The sequence below is a fragment of the Amblyomma mixtum genome, chromosome 10, assembly GCF_055824585.1.
Source record: "Amblyomma mixtum isolate Tamu chromosome 10, ASM5582458v1, whole genome shotgun sequence".
In the NCBI taxonomy this organism is placed as follows: Eukaryota; Metazoa; Arthropoda; class Arachnida; order Ixodida; family Ixodidae; genus Amblyomma; species Amblyomma mixtum.
This window is the reverse complement of record NC_143021.1, coordinates 13,957,330-13,981,800: the sequence shown is the minus strand read 5'-3', so window position 1 is coordinate 13,981,800 and position 24,471 is coordinate 13,957,330. Positions and strand designations below refer to the sequence as shown.

Genomic DNA, 24,471 nt, shown 5'->3' with positions numbered 1-24,471 from the left:
TGATCGCATCCAGGCGGAGCCAATTCAGCGTTGGTTCAGAATGGTGTAGCGACCTTGCACGCTTTACCTCGAAAGTTCACTGTCAGGTTTCAACTGTCGACGGCCGAGAGCAGCGGGCATTCGGTTCAACGACCGCCGAGCACACTTGTTGCTACGCCGCCACCGGCTGACTGAGTTCTTTGCGGGCGCAAGTCAGCCCATATGAAGAGTTTTGTTTAAAAGCCATTTTCGCTGCCTTCCTGCTCTCGAGACTGCAATCAACACTAAGTGACAATATTACTATGTGATCGATAATCTTGAAATATTTTTCCGTCATTTTAATGCGTTCTTACGCGGGAAAGAGTAGTAACGTACTCATGACTGCTGTTTTTGATCGCACTATTATTATTAGGGAGAGCTAAAATGGCACACAGAAAGCACAACCGCTAGCATTCATCAAGAAGAGCAACACAACCAAAATAGCAGCTGAACATAACAGCTGCAGTGGCCATTACCACCCGTATTGAAGTTTCAAACGCATGGTATGCACCTCTTCTGGAAGTGTGCAGTGCCGCTACGATGCTGCCGCTCCTTCGAGAATGACCCCAGAGTCCAGTTCACGTATTATTCGAAGCATTTTGTAAGGTGCGTAATAATGGCGTAGTTCTTTTTCACGATGTCCGCATCGGCGGATTAGTGTCAAGCTCAAGACTGTCATGTGACTTGTACTCGTCGTAGCGCGATCGTAGGTTGTAGCGTCGGGCGTCGCTGTGTTCTAGCCTTCGATCCGCTGCTGAATAGACCATTGGGTTTCGGCGCTCTGAAGGTAGGCGGTGACGTTCTGCTTATCTTTTTCCGGTGATGTTTGGCACCATAACACCGGCCGAGGTGCTTGCTTCCCTGCCATGGATCCCCCCGAAAAGACGGTATAAAGGTGGTCCCGAGCAAGGCCGTCTTTAGGCGAAGACTCTGTGTAGGAGTACGACATCGCTGGTCTTGCGCTCCGTGCCGACAGACATTACAAGTATGTCGGCGGTCGCTTCGTTCAAGCGCTCCGTGTGACTTCTGTCTGCAGATGGTACGCCTTGTCCTTTGGCAGCTTTGCTGACTCTACTGCAAGAAGGCTTACGTCAGCTCTGCAATGAATGCTGTTTCCTAGTAGGTGATGAGCACTTGATGCAGTAGCTTGTTTTGTGATAGTTGGTAACAGTTCTTTGAAAAGAGCTCAATAAGGACACGGACGACACAGATTTTGACAGCTTCGGTATAAACACAGAAGGGTGTTGATAACTTCAATTTGTGGCACTTTCTATCAGAATGGGCCCTCTGCTGTTGTCAGGTGAGTCAGGGAGTCACCGATGCAAAAGAAGTCCTTTACAAACAGACGTTAGAAATCGCAGATAGTCCCAAACATCGTGGAATTAGCGCTTGCAGACTTGGACGCAGAGAGGACACACGCACCTCTCTGTGTCTTCGTCTGCAAGCGATGTGATTCAATGATGTCTGACAAAAACTAACTATAGCCCAGCAACACACCCTGTACATAGTCCCAAAAAAATCTTGGAACACCTTTCTGATGGGAGGCTCCGGGAACTGTGCAATAGCCGTTCTTTTTGCAGGGTCGAGTCGCTTTCAGTCCTTGCTGACAAAGCGCCGAGAAGCAAGTGCTCCGTGTAAGCAAAGCGATTCTTTTCGGGCTTCGGAGCAAATAGAGTAGACTTGACTACATCCAACGCTCAATCCTTCGATGTTCTTTGAAACTGGGTGCGAAGACCACAATTGCATCCACATAAACGAGGCAGATTTTCAACTTGAGTTAAGGTAATACTACGTATCCGTGTCAATGCCATGCTTTAATATTCCTGATGTAGAGTACAGTTCATACATAATTACCTTGAACTCGATGAGAATGTCTAGCGGGATGTGGGCAGTGTTTCTTCGATATTATTCGCAAACTACATCTCCAAGTAGCTGCTGTTGAGGTTCGTTGACGACTAATACTTGTTCCAAAGTCGTTCCAGCAATTCGGTGATGCGTGGAAGAGGGCCCCAAAGCTTTCTTAGCTGTTTGATTGAAAAGACTGCAATGAAGCCATAACAGAAGCGGCCCACTTTTTTGAAGTTGAAGTTTTTTATTGCGAAAGCAATACTACTTGCACATTCACGCCTTTGCCGTGCCGCGGCGGTGAACACCATCGTGCCGCGGCGGTGACCACCATTGACCTTCATTTGACCTTGATTGCATTAGATTGGATTAGATTAGATTGGATTGGACTGGATTGGACTCGACTGGACTGAATTGGATTAGATTAGATTGGATTGGACTGGATTGGACTCGACTGGACTGAATTGGATTAGATTAGATTGGATTAGATTAGATTAGATTACATTAGATTAGATTACATTACATTAGATTACACTGGATTGGATTGGAGTGGATTGAATTGGAATGGAATGGATTGGATTGGATTAGATTGGATTGTATAACCGATGCGTCACCACAAGTCTAACCACAAGAACCACCACCAGCTACACTACCAGCTGTACCATGGCGTAGGTACGGATATTGATTTCGCAATTACCGGCCTTAACCAAACTAAGCCACAGCGAATTTTTTTTTCTTGGGTTCCTCGTACAAGACAATAAAGGACACTAAATTACCAACAAAAGGTGCTTTCGTACACCTGTCTCGATTGAGGACCCTACATAGCTTCTGCATGGAGGAAGCCGCCGTACAGATCCAAAAAGAGGAATTCGTTTTCACTGCTCAGAGAGATACACAGTAAACGCAAAACCAGATGAAAACACTCAGAACAGAATCGTTACTGATAAAGCGCGCTGGGCTGACACGTGCCGAACGTGATACGCTCCTTTGCGTTTGGTCACCAGTTAAGCAGCCTTTGTATAGTTCGTTGTTCTGCGAAATAAAACGTCCTGCGTTTCCCCTCGGGCCGGCTTCATCACCGTTACCCGCTGCAACAGTAGCCACGAGGGGTGCGTCCCCGCAGCAGTGGAAATAGCTGCGTCTACGGTGCGTCAGTGGTCATGGCTATGACTGCGACTTCAGCTCCCCAAGTTTCGACGAAAACCAAGATAAGTGGGATATTTGCTTGACTCACCTGGAAGCATTCTTTGAAGTGAATGTTGTTAAGGCAGAGGATACGAAAAGCACACTCTTGGTTTCTGCACTATCAGCGAAGACGATAGGTGTGCTTGCCGGACAATGCGCTCCCCGGAAAGTAAATAACCTTACTACCGAGACGTAGACAAGTTCGTTAAGGCCTAATGCGCGCCAAATTGCAACGGGATGGCCGCAAGTTTCAAGCTCTTTACAAGAAACCATCCTGGAAGCGAATTGGTCCGAGAATATGTTGTTGAACTCCGCAAGCTTGCTGATGAGTGTAACATCGGCACCAGCCTTCGCCGTATATTGCGTGACTACATCGTTTGTGACATCCCAGAGCGCGCTGTGCAGAACACGCTGCTCACAATAACGACGCTCGGGCTTGCCGCAGCGGAAAGTATCGCACGGGAAGTGAGCGCCATGACACAGCCTGATAATGAGGCAACGGTATGCAAATTAGCTTGCCAGTCACGCCACTATCACAACCGTACCAAAGCTGAAACTCAAAGATGTATTGATTGCGCACGCTGCGCAAAACCGTGATCATCAGGCAAAAGAATGCCCCTATAAAAGAGAGCAGTGCTTTCGGTGTGAAAACACCGGCCATTCGGCAAGAAAATGCCGCTCACAACCCTGTGTTCGGATCTCTCGCAGGCGTGATGGGGATGCTTACGCTGTTGAGTCCAACAGAACAGCGCCTGAAACTGAGGAAGGTGATATTTTAACCGTCTTGACACTGCAGGAAACACAGGAAAAGCCAAGTCTTCCCCAATCATTCCCCAGGGTCATTTCCGGGGGTGGTGTTTCGCTCAATGTGATCATTGACACGGGATCACTGTTCTGTATCATTCCGCAGGAAGTGTATCTCAAGCATCGCCTAAGCTGGCCCGGGTTATCGGAGTGCAAACAAAAGCTTTGCTGCTACCTTGACAAGCTGCCTATTGCTTTCTTGGTGAAGTTTTTTTTTCAGCACTACAAAAACGAGGACACAGAGAAAAAGAAGCACACAGGACCGGCGCTGACTCCGGCTACCTTTAATGAAGCTGACACATTCAAGATTTATCCACAATGAAGGTCCAGTGCGCATGCGGGTGGGAAGTTTCCGGTAGATTACGGAGAGCCGACTACATGCTATTGTCTATTTAATCATCTGAATTCGCTCTATCGCAGGGAGACTGATGTGGTGCTGATGCACGCGCAGCCCTTTTGTTTGATAAAAAACGCTTTGGACAACTGGCGTGGTAATCTCTCCTGACTTCTTCTAAGAATCTTAATACGCTCCAGTCGTGGTTCACAGTTTTGATCGTTCTCATCTTTGCAGGAGCGGCAGCGGGCGGGTAGATTTTAAAACGAGTCCGAAACGTTACCCCTGTTCATGTTTATGTTCACTGGCACGTTCGTTCACGCAGCGGCCAGTCTGCCGGACATATATACTTTGCCACATTTAAGAGGGATTTCATATACCACACCCGTGTCACAGCCCACGTATGGCTTTGTGTGCTTCGTCGCGCAGCCAGAACTGTCAGGGCCGCAACTGCTGGCATTGGGACACACCTTGGCCAGTTTACTTGACGCAGAGAAGACCAGCGGCACGCCGTACTTCTTGTCAACCCTCTTCAAGTTGTGAGACACCCCATGAATGCAGGGGACAACAAATGGCTTGGCGCTGCTACTTTGTTATCTCCTCGCTCTCTTTCGGTCTCCCTTTAACCTTCTGGAAGAGTGTCTCGGTCACCTCTGTCAATAATTCAGGGGGCACTTTGACTTTCTAAAGTGCGTAGAGGCGAAGGCGTTTTTCGCACCATTTTGTCTGCTTCTGTGGCACTGGTGGCGTCACATGTAATTGAGTACTAATTACTAAGTGACGACAAAACACTAATTAATGGTTAATTACTGATTTTTGCCTGAATACTAATTAACTGCTAATTAATGACGCTTAAGCTTCGCCTTTAGGAGTGGAACGCGACAGCGTGTTGTAGCGCTGCCAGGGAGTCCACGGAACGCCACCACCCGTTCGGCGCGTTGCCTTTCCCTTTAAACGCTTTTTGAGGAAAGGAAAGGGCGCAGTAATTCTCTGTCATCTCGGTGGACACCTGAACCTCACCGTAGAGGAAGGGAGGAAGTGGGAGTGGAAGAAGAAAGACAAAGATGGCCCGTAATGAAGAAAATGAAAATTGTATTTGAGGAAAGGAAATTACGCAGTAACTGTCTCACATATCTCGGTGGACACCCTTCAAAATTCAGGGGGGCACTTTTTTTACCTAAAGTGCGGTCACTAATGTGTGGTTAAGATGTTAAGCTTCGCCTCTAAGAGTGGAACGCGACAGCGTCTTGAAACGCTTCCGGGAGTCCATAGAACGCAATCGCCCATTCGGTTCTATGCCTCGCTCGTCGGTAAATTTGTTTTTGAGGAAAGGAAATGTATCTGTCTCTCATATCTCGGTGGAGACCTAAACCTCGCCGGAAGGGAAGGGAGGAGGATGGGAGTGAGCGAAGACACCGTATTCACTAGACGCACCTTTGATCTTCCCAAACCATCGAGCTGGCATGGCGGAGTGGATAGCATGCTCGTCTCACACTCCGAAGACCGGGGTTCGATTCCCGAGCTTGACCAATTTCTTACTCGGTTTTATTTATTTATATGGCCTGACTAGAAAAGTTAATTGGTCTAATTAAGTAATTTAGCAATTAACTAAGCTCAGTCCCACTTACTTCGAGCATCACTATACGATCCCTTCAATTGGTTGCCTGCTTACTAGCCAAAGTACAATTGGCCCCGTTTGAAATTCGCGCACTGTGATGTCACGACCGTTTCGACCCACTGAAAAGCGTGACATTTCTGTCGACAACTGCTGCTTACAACGATGAGACATTAAAGGCTTTCGCCTTAATACGTAGTCAGGGCACCCTGCTTTGCGCAGTTTAGCTACCTCGCCCCGAAAGCTCGCCTGCATCATGGGAGGGAACGACTTCAGGAGGGTGGATTCCAGGGAAAGAGTCGCAATAGCTGCTGTCCACTTTCCCTAATCTACCCGAGATTTCCCACCCGCATGAGCTCTGGTCCTTTGTTGTAGACAAATGTTGAATGTGTGAACTTCATTAAAGTTAGTGGGAGTATTCCTCTGTGTTGCTTTCTTTCTGTGTCCTCGTTTTTGTAGTGCCGAAAAAAAACTTCCTCAAGAAACCATGGAGTACCAACTAGCCCCGCAACGTGTTTTGTTAAGCTGCCTATCCTTGGTCAATTGCGCCTCCAAGCATATTTCGCGGCGTAGACTGTTCCTGCTACCCTGACTGTTATAAGCTGCTCAGGTCCTAGCCTTTGCGAAATTCATTTAATACAACCAGGGCTTGGAAACATTCAGGGGCCACCTGGGAAATTCCACCTAAGAGAAAACGCGCATCCTAAGTTCCACAAAGCACGGCCAATACCGTACGCGCTTCGTGAGAAAGCTGAAACAGAGCTGAAGTGAATGAAGGCATACTATGACCAGTTTCACAATATGAGTGGGCACCGCCAATCGTTCCGCTACGCAAGAGAGACCGTCCCTTCGCATCTGCAGCGGTTTCAAGACTACAATAATTCCTTCTTGTATAACTGAGCAGCGCCCACTGCAAACATTGAGGACATTTTCGCGTCGCTTTATTCTTTTTCACTACACTGGATCTCAAGGATACATATAAACAACTCATGTTGAATGAGAAGCCGAAGAAATTGGCTGTGTAAGAAAGAGAGTTGGGGTTTGGTGCCCCAGCAGCTAGCGCCGACGAAGGCGAGAAAGAAGAAGACAGGAGAAGAAGAGTGCATACACCGCCATGGCACGGAAAGAATCCAAAACGCCGCTGGTGTGAACAAACCTGCCTTTTTAGAACTCCTGCAATTCTATCTCACCTCCACTTTCGTCGATCATGACAAATCGATCTACTTGCAAAAAAGAGGTATGTGCATTGGCTCGCTCGTGTATTGCCCCGGTTCTTCGTGACCTGGTTTTGACCCGTCGGGACTCCGCTCGGGCGAAGCAACTTGGCTCGGGCATGATGAAAGCGTTTCTCTATGTGGATGATTACTTAGTGATTTCGGAAGCGCAAAATGATGCTGAGTAAGTTCGCGACAGGCTGAGAACAACTTCTACTGATTAATGAACTTCCAGCTGAAGGTTCTATGAGGTTTTTGGACCTGCGTCTCACTTTCAAGGGGAACCACACCTGTTGTTGTTCTGAACCCATAGCAAACAAAGGTCTCCTGCCGTAACAGTCAGCCCTATCCATGCTATTAAGTAGGGCTACACTGCTGACTACACTGCTTCACGGACGCTGTCAGGAAATCATGTCATTATTCAATGAACAGGAGCTTCAGTAGGCAGGTCAGGCGCCTAAAGATATTGAAAATGAAAGTTTATTTCTCCACATAGACTGTGGAGATTCAGATAGACTGTGGTCTATCCGGATCTTTTATTTGTATTAGTCTCTGAAGGCCTGCAGAATAAACATAAAGTAGAGACCCGTCTGAGTAATGAAAAAAAGGATCGACTCAAGGCCTAGGAAAGGAGGAGCTCAAGAAAAGCAAGTTTGCTGTGATTTCATGCCTTCATGTTGTTTCACACAACCGGAAAAAGATCGGAGCACCCATGAAAGTAGCGCGCGTGGTATGTTCCGCTCCTGTAAAACTTTCTGCCCTTTGTTATCAATCCTGGCAAGTCAAGAAAGCGAAGCCCAAATGCATGATTAACCGTGAGAACAAATTCGTAACTTGTACAGAAGGCGTCGTTCACAATATTTCTCTAACATGTGGTGCCTGCAACATAGGCAAGAAAGGAAGGGACTACCAGGAAGGACTACCAGCAGCATCGACGTGACATTTGTCACAAGTTCATTCACCCACAACTTTGGCTGGTGCACTGATTTGGAGACACGCGGAAGCGACCATTACCCAATCCTCATATCGTGTTTTCATGCGCAGAGGGACCAAAAGAAATTCCTTATAAAATGTACAGACTGGGACGCATACAAGGACGCTGTAAGCAGAGGAGTTACTGCGGCAACTCGCAATGAGGAATTAGTATCGACAATGGCGTATTGGCTGAGAGCGAGTACACAAATTATAGCTAAAAATGATAGCCTACCTTCAAATGATGACACAATTCAAAGGCTCTGCGTTATACGCAGGCGAGCTGAAAGGAAAGCTCTGCGCACAAAAAGCCTCGATGACCTACGTGCATGCCGACGGGCACAAAGTCACATTCGACGTTACATGGATAAACTCAGTCGGCAAAAGTGGCGTGGCTTTTGTTCTACGCTGGATGTGCGCCAACCAGTAACCAATATTTGGCGGATAGTTAGAGGTATGCGCACGCCACTTCAACAACTCCACCCCTTCGCTGCACTCTCCCTTCACGAACAAAAATCTAGAAAAGAAGTCTCAGAAGAATACTGCAGGCTACTGTCGGCAGTGTCGGGGCATTGGACACTCTCCGCAGATGATCAAACAGGCATCCTAAAGGCGGCAGTGCCAGCGTTAGACCTGCTTTCACGATGAAAGAACTATCCACAGCTATTGCGGAGACAAACAGACACACGTCTCCAGGTAATGATGAAGTGACCTATGACGCCATTGCAAAGCTACCCCACACCTCCCGTCTTCGACTCCTGGAGTATTACAATGCTTCCTGGATGACTGGTGAGGTCCCCACGGAATGGAAGCTGACGAAAGTTGTGCCCGTTTCGAAACCCTGTAAGCAGCCAACAAGCTACGCATCATTCCGGTCCGTTGCCCTACTGAGCTGCGTAGGTAAACTCAAGGAGCGCATGATCTGCAAACGCATAACTTGGTTCCTAGAAAGCCGAAATGAGTTCCCCCAGAAATTAACGGTTCCGTCAAAACAGGTCTGCGACTGACAATATGATCGCCCTCGTCTCATCACTTGAGGAGTACCTTCCTGCTGGGTACATTCCGACAGCCGTTTTCCTAGACATCAAGGCCGCCTTTGAATCTGCCTTTCACCATGCAATTCTCGCAGCCTTTGCCTTAGAGGAAAGCTATACAAATGGATTGGGCATTATTTAAAAGAACGACAAATTTTTACGACCACACCGAACGGTCCAACACGCTTTCACGCAGTGGAAAGGGGCGTACCACAGGGAGCGGTGCTCAGCCCTCTTCTGTTCAATATTGTCCTTATACACATAAGACGAAACCTTCCGCGAGGGGTCCGCATAACAATTTATGCTGATGATATCTGCATCTGGACCGCATCACGTTCGCGCTATATCACCCAGCAACGTCTTCAGAGAGCGCTATTGCACATTTCGATGTACCTGGCTTCCAGAGGTCTTCGTCTCTCGCCAGAAAAGTGTGTTGCAATGGCGTTTACAAGAAAAACGATGACCCGATATCCGCTGCTCCTAGGCGGACGATCGCTACCATATGTACGGTCTCAGCGATTCCTGGGTGTTGTAATTGACTATAATCTGTCCTGGTCACCTCAGATAAAAAAAAACTCCGCGAGAGGATCACTGCAGCATCGCAAGTATTCAGGTTCTTAGCGGGAACAAGGTGCAGTAGCAACTGCCGATCAATGCTTCTGCTTGAAAAAGCCTACGTTGAAGGAACCTTGCGCTACTCTCTACCAGTGCTTCAAAGATTATCTACATCAAGCAATAAGACTCTCTTTGCCGCACGGAACAACTGCCTACGGATATGCCTTGGCCTCCCAAAGGGTTCATCTTCATCAGGAGCAGTAGCGGAGGCAGGATGTCTCTCACTAGAGGTGATTGCCGCCCAGGATACTATGCGTACCTATCTCCGCGATGTCCTGCAAGGGAAGAAGCACTTCCTGCACCGTGTCCACCTAACTCACAGCAACTCTAGCTTTGGCCAGGCAGTGCAGCTCCTGCCCCTTCCTACTATTAATCAGCCTCAGAAACTACTATCTCTGGCCTTTCCTCCATGGACACTCTCTCCTCTGAAGGTGAAGAAGTTTGTTCCAAGTGTGAATGCAAAGCGCCGCATGCCACAGGCAGCGCTTCTGCAAGCTACTCTCGCCTATTTAACGGAGGAATATAGGCATGGTTCAACTACTAAAGAAACCTCTTCTTGTGGCCTTTATGTGCCCTCAACAGGCCATGCCCTTTCTTACCGGCTGCAGCGGAGGACGTCCTCTACGGCAGCTGAGCTTCACGGCATTAAGGAAGCTGTTTCTTACGTCATGCGCCGAACCCCCGGCCGTTGGCTTATCTTCACCGATTCAAAAGCATCTCTGCAGATCCTGGCCAACCTGCTGAAGAAAACGAATCACCAGCCAGTTTCCCTGGACACCGGGTATCTACATTATTTAGCTATTGCCGCAGGCCACTGCATAACATTTAAATGGGTACCTGCTCACTGTGGCATTCAGGCTAATGAAAAAGCAGATTAAGGGGCCCGTAAGGGCCATCAACATCGGAGATACATTCGATTTTTTTTCACGAAATCTGATGCGTCCCAAATGGCTAAAAGTTTTGCTTCCGAAGAAACGCATCGGCTTTGGAGTTTGCCGATACATCACTACCCATTTCTCCACTCAATCGACCAACATCTTAGATAAAGACTCTCACCCAGAATTGCTCGACATCTGGAAACACTTTATCATCGACTTAGCCTGAATGCTGCATGTAAAAACGGCTTGCGATACCGTTTTGGAGAAATCGACAGTCCGCATTGTGAGAACTGTGCCTCGATAGAAACAGTGGAACATATCTTGCTTGAGTGCCCTGCATATGCTAACGAGCGTGGGCACTATGAACATTGCATGCAGAAGCTCTGCCCAGTGCCCCTAACAATGGACAAAGTGTTAGGTCCCTTAGCCTGCCTTAGGCAACAGAGACTTGCAATGAACTTTATATTTAGATATTTAAAAGACATTGGACATCTCGATAAGCTTTAAGTTCACTTGCACGTTACCTTCATGCGTTCTTCATGCAGTGAACTTCGTCAGCCCATTTGTCGGACTATGCACTCCATCATTCCATAGGTTACATCAATACTCGCCATTGCATCCTTAGTACCCATTTCGTGGCCGCATTTTCTCTTCGTTTTTTTTTACGTCTTCCACACTGCTCTCCTTCTGTCTTTATCTCCCAAATTCCCATCCCTACGGGAAGTAGCATGCCAGCGATTTTTAAACGCCGGCTAAATTCTCTTTATTTCATTAAAGTCTCTCTTTCTCTCTCTTTAAAAGAAGGGCTGTCAATAAGCGTCGGACAGAACATCGCAGGAATTTGCAAACGGCAACTTACGGCCATCTAGCAGAGCACTGCAGATCTTGCAACTGCAGGGTGCTGCTGAAGAAGTGCTCTGTTATTTACATGCACTAAGTCAGCTTACACGTGAAATTATAGAGGCGCAAGAAATAGTGCGAGCTGAGAAGTCCGGTGTAGGATCAATCTGCCTAATGAAAAAAAGTCAACCTTCCTCAACTAATATGAGCGCCCTCGTGTCTGGAGACCTAACAAAGGTGTGTTTTTTTGTTTTTGTTCTTTTTTTCATGCCGGGGCCCCCAGCTCGTTCAGCATGCTTTTGTGCTTTAGCGCCAAGTTTTCTTTCATTCGCCTGGCATCAAATTTTAGCCGTGTTATTCTTGGCTTTGTAGTTTTGTTTTATGAGTCCTGTTATTCAGTGAGTTTTAGATTTCTTTAGCAGTGTTCTGTTGGCGTTTTAGGTTTCATTCTCATAATTTTTAGCGCTTTTAGTAGTTTTTCATCACTCGCTTCATTTTTTTTTACGATGTGGATTTCCGTTAGGATCTTTCGATGGTATGCTCGTGATTCCTGTAAATTTTAGCCTGCTTCTTCTCGTATTTTACCTCATGTTTTGTCTAGTTTGTCATTCGCAACATGGTTGTGCGCATGCTGCGTTTCAGCATAGTGTGGTTGTCATGTTGTGTCCTGTGCGCATTTTCATGATGTGTTGCTTCGCATATCGCGTCCAAGTGCATGATTGTTTTCGTTTATTTTTTGTAGCGTGTTGCCTATTATAAGTTCGGCGTAGTGACAGCGAAACAATAACCTTTAAAGTTGGCGTTTGTGCATTTCTGCGCTCTTTTGCTGTTTTAGTTACTTGATGCTGCGCCATTCTTTAACACGTCTGACCAGCTTGTTTAATCCTTTACGTTTCTAAAACGCCTTTTCTCTCTCTCTTTGTGCACACCATGCGTGAAAAGGGGGCATTGTGCCTTGTTTGTTTTCTGTCTTTTTGCTGCCGGCCGGGCCCCTCAATAACGATATTGTACAGTCTTTCTCAAAAGTAACCAGGCTGCATGGGTTACTTCTAGCTCGTGCAGTGCAGTCCTTGAAGCTTCCCTGAAGCTGTAATTCTCGTTAAAGGTAAGGACTGGGGGTCTGCTTACCTTCGAGCACCTTTTGATCTTTAGGAAAGCCACAAGGGCTCCACTATACAAGCTAGAAGCAAACCATGCAGCCTGGTTACTTTTGACAAAGACGGTACATGTGAGCCCCCGCCACTTGCAACTGAACTTTTCTTACCAAGTTCCAAACGCCCCACATGTAATGTAAGGTGCATAGAGCTTACAGAAAGGAGTCTTGAATATGACGCGGAGTCATAGCCATGAGTAATGACCGTTCTGCAACGCAGCATCACTAAGCGCACTACAAGTAAAATTGGTAAATTGGTTTCTGAGGAAAGAAATGGCGAAGTATCTGTCTCATATATCTAGATAGACACCTGAACCGCGCCTTAAGGGAAGGAAGGAAAGTGGAAGCGAAAGAAGAGAGAAAGAAAGAGGTGCCGTAGTGGAGGTCACCTGGGGTTCTTCAACGCGCACTGATATCGCACAGAACACGGGCACCTTCTGCGTTGCGCCTCCATCGAAGCGCGGCCCCCGCGGTCGGGATCGAGCCCAGGTGCTCCGGCTCGGGAGGCGAGCGCCTTTACCACCGAGCCACCGCGCCAAGTATGGTAATAATTTCTGCACAGATTGTTTTGCTGAAAGTTGTCTGTCTCTGCGGAAAGCTGTCTATGCTCACTGTCACGATGAGCAGGTCGCAATGTAATTAAATTAATTTCAATTGCTACAATTTTCACTTGCCAAGGTAGGCAGATGGGCCACTCCCTTTTTCCTGACATGGCCTGGTGGACACCGTTTTTTTCTCGCCACAGTGACTTAAATGCTATCTCATCATTACCTTCAGTGCGACACAGGTTTAATTCCTTGCAAAATGGCGGATGCCAGGGTCACTCTATGAGCGCCGCTTCGTTGCCGCAAGTTCTTGTGTATAACCTCTTAGGTAGCACTCATACCTTTTCACTACCTTGGCGGGAAATTCGTCGTCTATAGGTTTTATTTTCCCTTGTCAATATTGTAACGACACTTTTTCGTGCTCAAGCAAGAACTTAAGGCGCTCGCAGAGAGCAACTTTGTAACAGGAAAGTTGGATCCAATACGGTGCGCCGACTGAAAGATGAAGTATTTTCCTTTTTCTGTCAGAGTACGTTGTGTTATGACTGTGACGTTTTTTGTTCTCTCGCCGATGATATCTTGAAAATGAAATTGCCTATTCATTTCTTCTCCCACAGAAAATTACCCTGTACACGCTTGATATATTCAGGCGCCACAGGACAGACTGCATGTGACATCAAAGCGGAACAACTTCGCGTCCAGATTAAACGTAGGGGCAGCTGCTCTCTGATTGGCTTCTAATGCGAGGTTAGCGCAGATCACGGAACAGGATCCAGTTTCTGCGCTGAATCGTTACCTGTAGAAGTGGCGATTGAAAATGAAGTACTTTTTATGGAGGCAAAATGTCCACAAGCGGTATAGGTCGTCCGGTTGAATGTCGCCCTTGGAGACAACGTGGTGCCTATTTGAAGTACTTCTTTGCCGAACTGCATAGTGAAATTAACTCAAAAGCAGGTGAGCAACGGTTTGACATCAAAATAAACCTTGCCGTAGCCATCTTCATTCGACAACCCCTGAAACCTTTGCACAAAAAGAAAACAATCCCGAACCCCAACTGGTCGCATGTGCAATTAGTTAGCAATTAGTTTCTTGGAAGAGTCTGATTAATATATCGAACTGTGTAATTTGCTTCCTGCGGTTAATAAAATTTCAGTTTCATCTGGCGATTGTACCTTGTTCTCGAGTGAAATATAAAAGCAGCGTACTTTTCTTACTTGTACGACTTCCTTTTCCTGTTTTGCATTCTAGACGTAGCAAGAAAAGATGTTGGAATAATTCTCTACACGGACCACAAAAACTGCTACGTCGTGGACGGCCCTTACCACACCGGGGAGCGTGAGTGACATCTTTAAAAATCTTTTGGATGAGTGGCACAGCACTGAGCCAGTTGAAAACATGATAAAGTTAAACAAAATGCATGCCAGTGGGCTCGATGAAACCAATGTTCTTCATGGGTTTGCAAATGAAGTATATAATAGCCAGATATTCTCGTTAATGCATTATGGTTCGTAAGAACTAGGGTACGCCTGTTAACGTATTATTTTGCAATTTTTATTCTTTATTCAATGGTGCCACAACCCCCCCCCCCCCCCCCCGCCCACATACCCAGAGAGCGCTACAGAAGGTGGCTACATGGTTGAAAAAAAAAACATCTTTATTTACACACCACATTTGGTCACATGAAAGATGATTGAGCTAGCTGGTAGAACAAACACAAAAGGAGCCGGTGTGCGTATTAGTTCAGGAACGGTATTCCCAAATCTTAAAAGAATGACGCCAGGAGTGGGAATAGTTTGCGATAACAGTTAATCAAGACTACCTGAATAATCTACGTTTCACTGATAACATTTGCTTTCTAAGTCACTCAGAAGATGAACTGCAACGGATAATCAATCAGAAAGAGCATAGCGGTAGGTCTAAATATCAATACGCAGAAAACCAAACTAATGTACAATAGCCTCAAAAGCGAACAGAACTTTGCAACTGGTAGTGAGATGGTGGAAGTGGCAAGGAAATGCGTCTTCATATTGTCACGTTGTAGTGACGGCAGTCCAGCGGTCAGGAAGACACCAGAAATACTTGCAAACGAAGCTCTTTATTTGGGCTGACTTGCGCCCTCAAAAGAACTGAATCACTCGGCGGCGGCGTAAGCAACAGGCGTGCTCGGCGGTCGTCGAACTAAGAATGTCCGCCGCTCGCGGCATCGCTCAATTTAAAGGCGGCAAGGAAACTTCCAGATAACAGGACAAGATCATCTACAGTAATCTAGAAAAACCTAGATGCAGCCCTTCATGGCTGCGATCAATCGAGATTAGTCTGGTCGCTTCTCGCGCCACGAACAAAAGTGATAACAACCCTTTCCTGCAGCCTTGAGCGTGAACGAACAAACACTACAATGATACGTGGCATTACCCCCCTTCCAAAGAAGCATCGTCTCGATGCTTTAAAATGAAAATAAACACGGCAAATGAAACTTCGAGTCCTTCAGCGTTCATAATATGGCTTCAGGCGTACGACATGTACGACTTCCGGGCGTGGGCGGCGTCGCTGAGATGCTGTTGTGCCGTCGGGGATGACTTCATAGTCGAGGTCACCGATGCCACGGAGAACCCTGTACGGGCCAAAGTAGCGTCGCAGCAACTTTTCGCTCAATCCGCGGCGGCGAACTGGCGTCCATATCCAAACCCGATCACCTGGCTTGTAATGCTTGTCTCGTCGGCGCAGATTGTAGCGTCGGGCGTCGGTGTGCTGCTGGTCTTGAATGCGAAGCCGTGCAAGTCTAAGGGCTTCCTCGGCGCGATGAAGGTAGGCGGCGACGTCGAGGTTGTCTTCGTCGGAAACGTGCGGGAGCATTGCGTCGAGTGTTGTTGTGGGCTTCCTGCCGCATACCAGCTGGAATGGAGTAAACCTGGTTGTGTCCTGGGTGGCAGTATTATAGGCGAAGATCACGTAGGGCAGAATAGAGTCCCACGTCTTGTGTTCGGCGTCGATGAACATGGAGAGCATGTCTGCGATGGTCTTGTTCAGGCGCTCTGTGAGTCCGTTGGTTTGCGGATGATAGGCAGTTGTCCTCCGATGACTTGTCTGGCTGTACTTTAAAATGGCTTGCGTCAGTTCCGCTGTAAATGCTGTTCCTCTGTCTGTGATGAGTACTTCGGGTGCGCCGTGTCGGAGGAGAATTTGTTCGACAAAAAATTTTGCAACTTCTGTTGCGGTACCACTAGGCAACGCTTTTGCTTCGGCGTAGCGGGTCATGTAGTCGGTGGCCACGATGATCCACTTGTTACCTGATGATGAAGTAGGAAAGGGGCCGAGTAGGTCCATCCCGATTTGCTGAAAGGGCTTAGTTGGCGGTGGTATGGGGTTCAGGAGTCCGGCTGGTCTAGTCGGAGGCGTTTTGCGTCGTTGACACTCACGGCACGTTTTCACGTAATGCGAAACGTCGGTAGCTAGCCGCGGCCAATAGTACTTCTGGATGCGGTGCAACGTGCGAGCAATCCCGAGATGCCCTGCAGTCGGCTCATCATGACATGCCTGCATAATTTCTTGCCTGAGATTTTTGGGCACGACAAGAAGATGCACTGTCCTGTTGGGCGCGAAGTTCTTCTTCAGAAGGACATTATTGTGAAGGACGAAGGACGACAGTTGGCGCTTGAACCCTCGGGGAGGCGATGCGGTCTTGCCTTGCAGATAATCAACCAGGCTTTGCAACTCAGGATCCGAGCGCTGCTGCTGCGCGAAACTGCTCGCGCTTACCGGTCCTAAGAAAGCGTCGTCGTCTTCCTCTTCCGGTGCTGCGTCGACGGGGGCTCGCGACAAGCAGTCTGCGTCGGAATGCTTGCGGCCAGATTTGTAGACTACAGTTATGTCGAATTCTTGAAGGCGCAGGCTCCAACGAGCAAGGCGGCCGGAGGGATCTTTCAAATTGGCTAGCCAGCACAGAGCATGGTGATCGCTCACAACCTTGAATGGTCGTCCGTACAGGTAGGGGCGAAATTTCGACGTGGCCCAAATAATGGCGAGACATTCTTTCTCGGTGGTCGAGTAGTTGGCCTCGGCTTTCGACAGTGAACGGCTGGCGTACGCGATAACCTTCTCCTGTCTGCCATTTTTCTGAACGAGGACCGCTCCTAAGCCCACACTGCTTGCATCGGTATGAACTTCGGTTTCGGCGTTTTCATCAAAGTGCCCGAGCACAGGAGGGGACTGTAAGCGGCGCTTCAGTTCGTTGAAAGCTTCCTCTTGCGGCCTTTCCCATTTAAAAGGCACGTCAGCCTTGGTAAGTTCGGTCAAAGGTTCAGCGATGCGCGAAAAGTTCTTGACGAATCGCCGGTAATAAGCGCATAATCCAAGGAATTTGCGTATAGCCTTCTTGTCATTAGGCTGTGGAAACTCTGCGATCGCAGCCGTCTTCTTGGGGTCTGGGCGAACTCCATCCTTGCTTACGACGTGACCAAGGAACAGCAGCTCCTCGTAAGCGAAGTGGCACTTCTCTCGTTTCAGTGTCAGGACTGAAGACTTGATCGTTTACAGCACTATCCGAAGCCTTCTGAGGTGGTCTTCAAAGCTTGAGGAGAAGACAACAACGTCATCTAAGTAGACTAGGCAAATCTGCCATTTCAAGCCTGCGAGCACCGTATCCATTACTCGCTGGAACGTCGCTGGGGCAGAGCAGAGGCCGAATGGCATCACCTTGAACTCGAAGAGTCCGTCTGGCGTGATGAACGCAGTCTTCTCGCGATCTCTTTCGTGGACTTCAATTTGCCAGTAGCCGCTCTTCAGGTCCATCGATGAGAAGTACTTAGCGTTGCACAGCCGGTCCAGTGTATCGTCGATGCGGGGGAGGGGGTAGACATCCTTCTTCGTAATGTTGTTCAGGCGGCGGTAATCGACGCAAAAGCGAAGGGTGCCGTCTTTCTTTTTCACTAGGACGACCGGTGCTGCCCAGGGGCTCCTCGATGGCTGGATGACGTCGTCACGAAGCATTTCCTCAACTTGCTTGCGGATAGCTTGGCGTTCTAACGGCGATACGCGGTAGGGGCTCTGTCGCAGTGGTCGTGCGTGTTCGTCTGTGACAATGCGGTGCTTGGCAAGCCGGGTTCGTCGCACATTCGATGCTGATGAGAAGCAATCGGTGTACCTTTGAAGAAGACTGCGTATTTGGTCTTGTCTGCTCCGGGGTAATGCTGGGCTGATGTCGAACGTGGGTTGATGGCCTTGTTCAGATAGTTCTGCAGGTTGGTCGGGTAGGGCAAATACGTCTCTGATGTCTGCCAGCTCGTCGAGGAAAGCGATCGTCGTACCTTTGTTTAGATGCCGGTATTCTTCGGTGAAGTTGGTTAGCAACACCTGGGCTCGGCCATTTCGGATTTCGGCGACTCCCCTCGCGACGCCCAATCCTCGATCCAGGAGTAACTGGGTGTTCCCCTCGATAACACCTTCGGCATTTTCGATGTCTCCAGTACCTATGCCGACGAGAACACTTGATCGGGGCGGCACGCTCAATGCTTCATCAAGGACGTTTAAGGCAACGTGATGAGTCGCGCTCGTCGCAACAGGTATGGCTTTTTCCGTGGAAAGCTTGATCGACTTAGATCGAAGGTCGATGATCGCGCGATGTTCGTTCAGGAAGTCCATTCCCAAAATCACGTCTCTCGAGCATTGCTGTAGGATCAGGAAGGTTGTCGCATAGGTTCTCCCATTTACAGTAACTCTCGCGGTGCAGCGTCCTGACGGCGTAATCAGGTTGCCACCTGCGGTGCGGATCAGCGGGCCATCCCAGGTTGTTGTCACCTTCCTGAGTCGGACAGCGAGTGGGCCACTCATGACAGAGTAGTCAGCTCCCGTGTCCACCAAGGCAGTAACCGCGTGACCGTCGACCGTAACTTGAAGGTCACTTGTTCGCGTTCTCGTATTGTACGTTGTCTTCGGTGTCCGATCTCGGCTTCGTCGAGTAGTGAGGCGGCGGTGGGCGTACTGCGACGTTACTTCACTGGGCAGCGGTAAAAGCTTCAAGTCTGGCCGCGTCGTCGTCGGTGTCGTCGTCGTCGGCGTTGTCGTCGTCGCTGTTGTCGTCGTCGGTGTTGTCGTCGTCGGTGTTGTCGTCGTCGGTGTTGTCGTCGTAGTTGAGGCATCGTCTTGAGTACTCGTCGATGGAGGATCTTTGTCATTGCGCTTAGAAGCAACCTCACCTCCAGAGGCTGCTTTATTTAGTTTAACCTTCGTGGGCTGGGGGAGCGTCCACGCACGGCGTAACCTCGGCTAGGAGAAACAAAGCGCGGGGACGATGGCGACGGGGAACGTGATAGGCGGCTCGGCGATGAGTATTCTTCCCGACGTAAAAACTCCTCGATTTCGGCTGGTCGCTGGCCGGGTCGGGGTCGTGGAGCGTCGTAAGAGAACCCTCGGATGCCCAGTCTTCTGTATGGGAAGTGCCGGAGGACGTGACCGGCTTCGCCGCAGTGGAAGCATAGTGGGCGGCGCTGGTCGGGAGTTCTCCACTCGTCGCATTTCCTCGGCTGCGCGCGTCGCTCGTAGGACGGGCGGGTTGGGGCGAGTGGGCGGCGGTCCAACGTAGCTGGCTGAGGGCGATAGGGGCTTGGGTCCCGTCGTCGAGGTGCAGGACGGCACACAGCTGCGGCGTAAGTCATGGCTGGGGGCTGCAGAGGCTGCGTGGGTGTCGGCGTCACACCCAAGGCCTGTTGAACCTCGTCCCGGATGACGTCAGTGAGCGATGAAAGTTGCGGCTGCGTTCCCGTTGGCAGCAACCGTCGGAGCTCCTCTCGCACAAATTCACGTATAACCTCCCGCAGGTTATCATTGTTAGCGGTGTCCATGCAGCTTGCTGACAAAAAGCGCTGCTGGCGGTCATACTGGCGGGCTCGGGCGTCGAGAGTTTTCTCCATTGTGGATGCCTCTTCTACGAATTCAGCGACGGTTTTCGGTGGGTTGCGAACGAGGCCGGCAAATAGTTGCTCTTTAACTCCTCGCATAAGCAACTTCACCTTCTCTTCTTCCTTCAAGTTCATGTCAGCACGCCGGAAGAGACGCTTCATCTCCTCAGTATACACTGCAACGGTCTCGTTTGGGTGTTGTATGCGAGACTGTAGCAGCTGCTGGGCTCTCTCCTTTCGCACGACGTTTGTGAAGGTCTTCAGAAGCTGTTCCTTGAAGGTTTCCCAGTTGGCAAGGCTGGCTTCCTCATTCTCGAACCAGACTCTTGCTGGTCCCTCCAGGGCGAAGAAGACGTACCTAAATTTCATGGCGTCGTCCAAGTTGTTGAAGACAGCCACACGGTCGAACTGCTCCAGCCATTCCTCGGGGTCGGCGCCAGGCGAAGCGTCGAAGGTTGGTGGCACCCGGGGCTGCTGCAGAATGATTGGTGTGGTCGTCTGGGGCAAGGTCATGATGGACGTTGGTACTTGCTTTCGCATCCGGGTAGGGTCCAGCAGGGTCCCGAACTCAGGTGCGTCCCCTTGCAGGCGTCGGCTTGCGCGGTGGACTGGACTCAGGTCCTGCGGTAGATGACTCAAAGGGCTGGCGTCTCGACTTGTAGGGGGTGTCCGGAACATGGGAGGCTACCCCGCACCTCCACCAGATGTCACGTTGTAGTGACGGCAGTCCAGCGGTCAGGAAGACACCAGAAATACTTGCAAACGAAGCTCTTTATTTGGGCTGACTTGCGCCCTCAAAAGAACTGAATCACTCGGCGGCGGCGTAAGCAACACGCGTGCTCGGCGGTCGTCGAACTACGAATGTCCGCCGCTCGCGGCATCGCTCAATTTAAAGGCGGCAAGGAAACTTCCAGATAACAGGACAAGATCATCTACAGTAATCTAGAAAAACCTAGATGCAGCCCTTCATGGCTGCGATCAATCGAGATTAGTCTGGTCGCTTCTCGCGCCACGAACAAAAGTGATAGCAACCCTTTCCTGCAGCCTTGAGCGTGAACGAACAAACACTACAATGATACGTGGCAATATGGGAGATAGTGACAGCAGATCCGGATCACAAGACTAAAGTAAATGGAAGAATAATAATGAGATGGAGCGCATTTGGGATATTCTCTATGATCATGAATGGCAGTTTGCTAATATCCCCCAAGAGAAAAGTATATAACAGCTGTATCTTACAGGTACATACCTATCTAGGTACATACCTATCTGTCAGAAACGTGGAGGGAAACGAAAAGGGCAAAACTTAAGTTAAAGGCAACGCAGGTAGTTATGGAAAGAACAATTGTCGGTGTAAAGTTAAGAGATCGGAAGACGGCAGAGTGGGTCAGGCACCAAACGCTTTCTAATTAGATCCTAGCGGAAATTACGAAGAAGCAATGGACTCTGCCAGGCTATGTAATACGCAGACAAAATAACTGACAGTCATTAGGGAAAACATATTGGATTTTAAGAGAAGGCAAGAGTAGAAGGGGGTGGCAGAAATTTAGGTGGGTTGATGAAATTCAGAAGTCTGTTGAGATATGCTGGCCGCAGCTGGCAAAAAACAGGGTTTATTAGATTTCTTTTTATTTATTTAGTAATACTGCAGGCCAATACTTTGGCCCAAGCAGGAGAGGCATATCACAAACAAAAAAGAAAGCACAGAAAATCGTATACAATGTGACATGAAATGAACATAATGCACAAAAAGAAGCAAAAATGAGAACGTCAACATCGCTAATTTGCACAAAAATGATTTTGCAATGCAGCCATGAAATCGCTAGAGTTAAATACTCTAATGGGAAGTGAATTCTACTCGTTCACCGTTCGAGGAAAAAAACTGTACTTGTAAGCGTTTGTTTTCTCGAAGATCGGTGCAAGGAAATACTCATGACTGTGTCGTGTTCTCCTCGTACAAGGCCGACATACGGAAGCTGGTGGCGTCATATTAGTTTTTCCTGAAAGAGTGTTGTGTAGTAGTACAAGACGATTAATTTTTCTGCGTATTTCGAGTGTCTGTATTCTATTTTTGTAACATTATTGAGGACGGTGAATCCTTCCTGGCATATTTCCCGTAAATAAATCTCACTGCTTTGCTCTGGACTCGCTCGAGTTCTTTAGTGTCCCTCATGGTATGCGGGTCCCAGAGTTCGGAAGCATATTCTAACTTCGATCTCACTATTGCATTGTAGGCTAACATTTTAGTCCTTACAGGCGCGTTTTTAAGCTTTCTCTTTATGAACCACAATTTCTTTAGCGGAGCTGAGCAAACATCCGAGATATGTATTGACCATGTAACCTTACTATCAAGAGTAACGCCAAGGTATTTGTATTTGTCGACGTCGAGAACAGTTCTATATCCAAGTTGGCACGAAAAACTGCTAGCAGATTTTTTTTCTTGTTACGCGTAAAAGTGCAGTTTTTTCCGCATTGAGCTCCATTCGCCAATTGGAACACCAGTCAGTAATTTCTGCAAGGCATCTCTGAAACACATAATGATCATCACGGGATACAATTTTCTTAAAGATATCACAATCATCCCTGTATAACCGAATGGACACATTACCAGGAATAACATCAATCAAGTCGTTAACATAAATTAAAAATAACAATGGTCCTAGCACACTGCCTTGAGGCACTCCTGAGGTGACCTGACGAGCACTGGTAGTACAATTTCTAACATCAACAAACTGTTCTCTGTTTTTGAGATAAGCACAAATCCACTGTATGATACCAAATCGGAGTCCAATTTTATCTAATTTATATATTAACTTTGCATCGGGAACTTTATCAAAAGCTTTGCTGAAGTCCAGAAAGAGCACATCTGTTTGTCCACATAAATCAAGTATGTGGGATAGCTCATGTACAGTTGTAACGAGTTGAGTCACAGTTGAGATACCTTTCCTGAAACCATGCTGAAAAGGTGATAGTATGCTATGGTCTTTCAAAAACTCTTGTATGAAACCAGCGACAATATGTTCCAATAGCTTACAACACGTGCTAGTAATAGATATAGGACGGTAATTTGAAACAGTTTGGTGGTCTCCTTTCTTGTGTACCGGCACAACAGGCCTTTGCCCTGCAGTGGGCATAGTCAGGCTGATGATGCCAATGAACTAACAATGAGAACTAATCCTCACTCCGAACGAATCGCGTATCGTGTACATAACCTGTACTCGTACTAATCACCGTAATTAGTTGCTCTGATATCGTATTCTCCACATCTTAAACCAGAGCATCAGAGATTCGCCATATTGACATCATACAGTACGCAGTTTATCACACAGCGTAACCTTATTTCATTTCATTTTATGACACTCAACCGCAGAAGCTTTAAAGAGGGGAGAGGGACATAACATACAGCGAGAATAAGCAATGCAAACTAAAACCTACATCAAAACAAGATAAATACAAAACGCCTCATACAAGCGCAGAAAAAAAAAACAAACATATGTAGAAGAAGAACAAGCTGAATGCTAGAATAAACGACTAAAATAAAGAGACAGTAGGTGGCACAGCCACAAGCGTAGCAAATACACACAGAACAAAATGAAGTGGAAAGAAGATAACTGAGTATTACAAGGGAAAAATGTCAGGGTGACTTCGTACAGAAGGCCATTCCACTCAGCCAGGGTATGAGGAAGAAAGAAATGATAAAATGCATTGGTTTTACAACTGATAATGTTTACTTTAGAAGGGTGGTCCATGTGAAATGAGTGGCATTCGCGTTGGACTATTAACGGCATGGGTAAGACTTATACCCATGCCACACGGCAAATTTAATGTCATTCCCATCGAATGAAGTTCGTTCAAATTGACATTAGTTTACTGCCACACGAGAAAATATAATGTCATTCGATGAAAACGACATTAGGTACCGAATGAGTTTACAGAACTCATTAGCTAGCGATCTCCGAGCTAATGTGTTCCCTGGACACCAGAGACTTGGTGAGAATATACACCGAAGGACACGATTACAAAAACGTCACAAGCACTGTAATATTTCCGCGTCCGTATGATTGTGCGGTCGTTCATTTATGTACATAAAAATGCCGAAAAGAATTGGAAAAAATAAAACTCACTCTCGCTACCAGCCTTGCATGGTTAACATTCACAACATGGCGACGCCCAGCTCGCCCGCTTCGGACCGAATACTGCGTCGCCGCTGCAGTTTTCGACGCGATAGCTTGCTCTAAACGATTGTATTCGCTTTTATTTTGTGCATTCTCATCCCTCCATAACAATATAGGTTAGAAATATTAGTCGCTTGTGAGATAACTTTCAGAATTTCTTGATGCTAGGCTTAACTATATACGGCGTACAATGTCGTCATAGCAACGACCCCGAGTGAAGTATTTCTTCAGCTTTGCACTAGAATCTACATTTTCATTTCATTCAATTGATTTACATTTAAAAAGAAACAAAGCCTTCGAATGCATTCATTACCGCCATTAATAAAAGAGAAAAACGTTTCTTCGGCACTC

The 24,471-nt window shown here is 47.8% G+C and overlaps 1 protein-coding gene across 1 annotated transcript in view; it reads left to right on the top strand.

Annotated features, from left to right (window-relative positions):
• Window positions 1-24,471, top strand: part of LOC149325176 (uncharacterized) — a 49,397-nt gene that overhangs the window by 17,032 nt on the left and 7,894 nt on the right. The window contains exon 4 of the mRNA XM_089562471.1: window positions 14,301-14,387. Coding sequence (XP_089418597.1) covers window positions 14,301-14,387 — 87 coding nt within the window. The remainder of the gene's footprint in view (window positions 1-14,300; window positions 14,388-24,471) is intronic.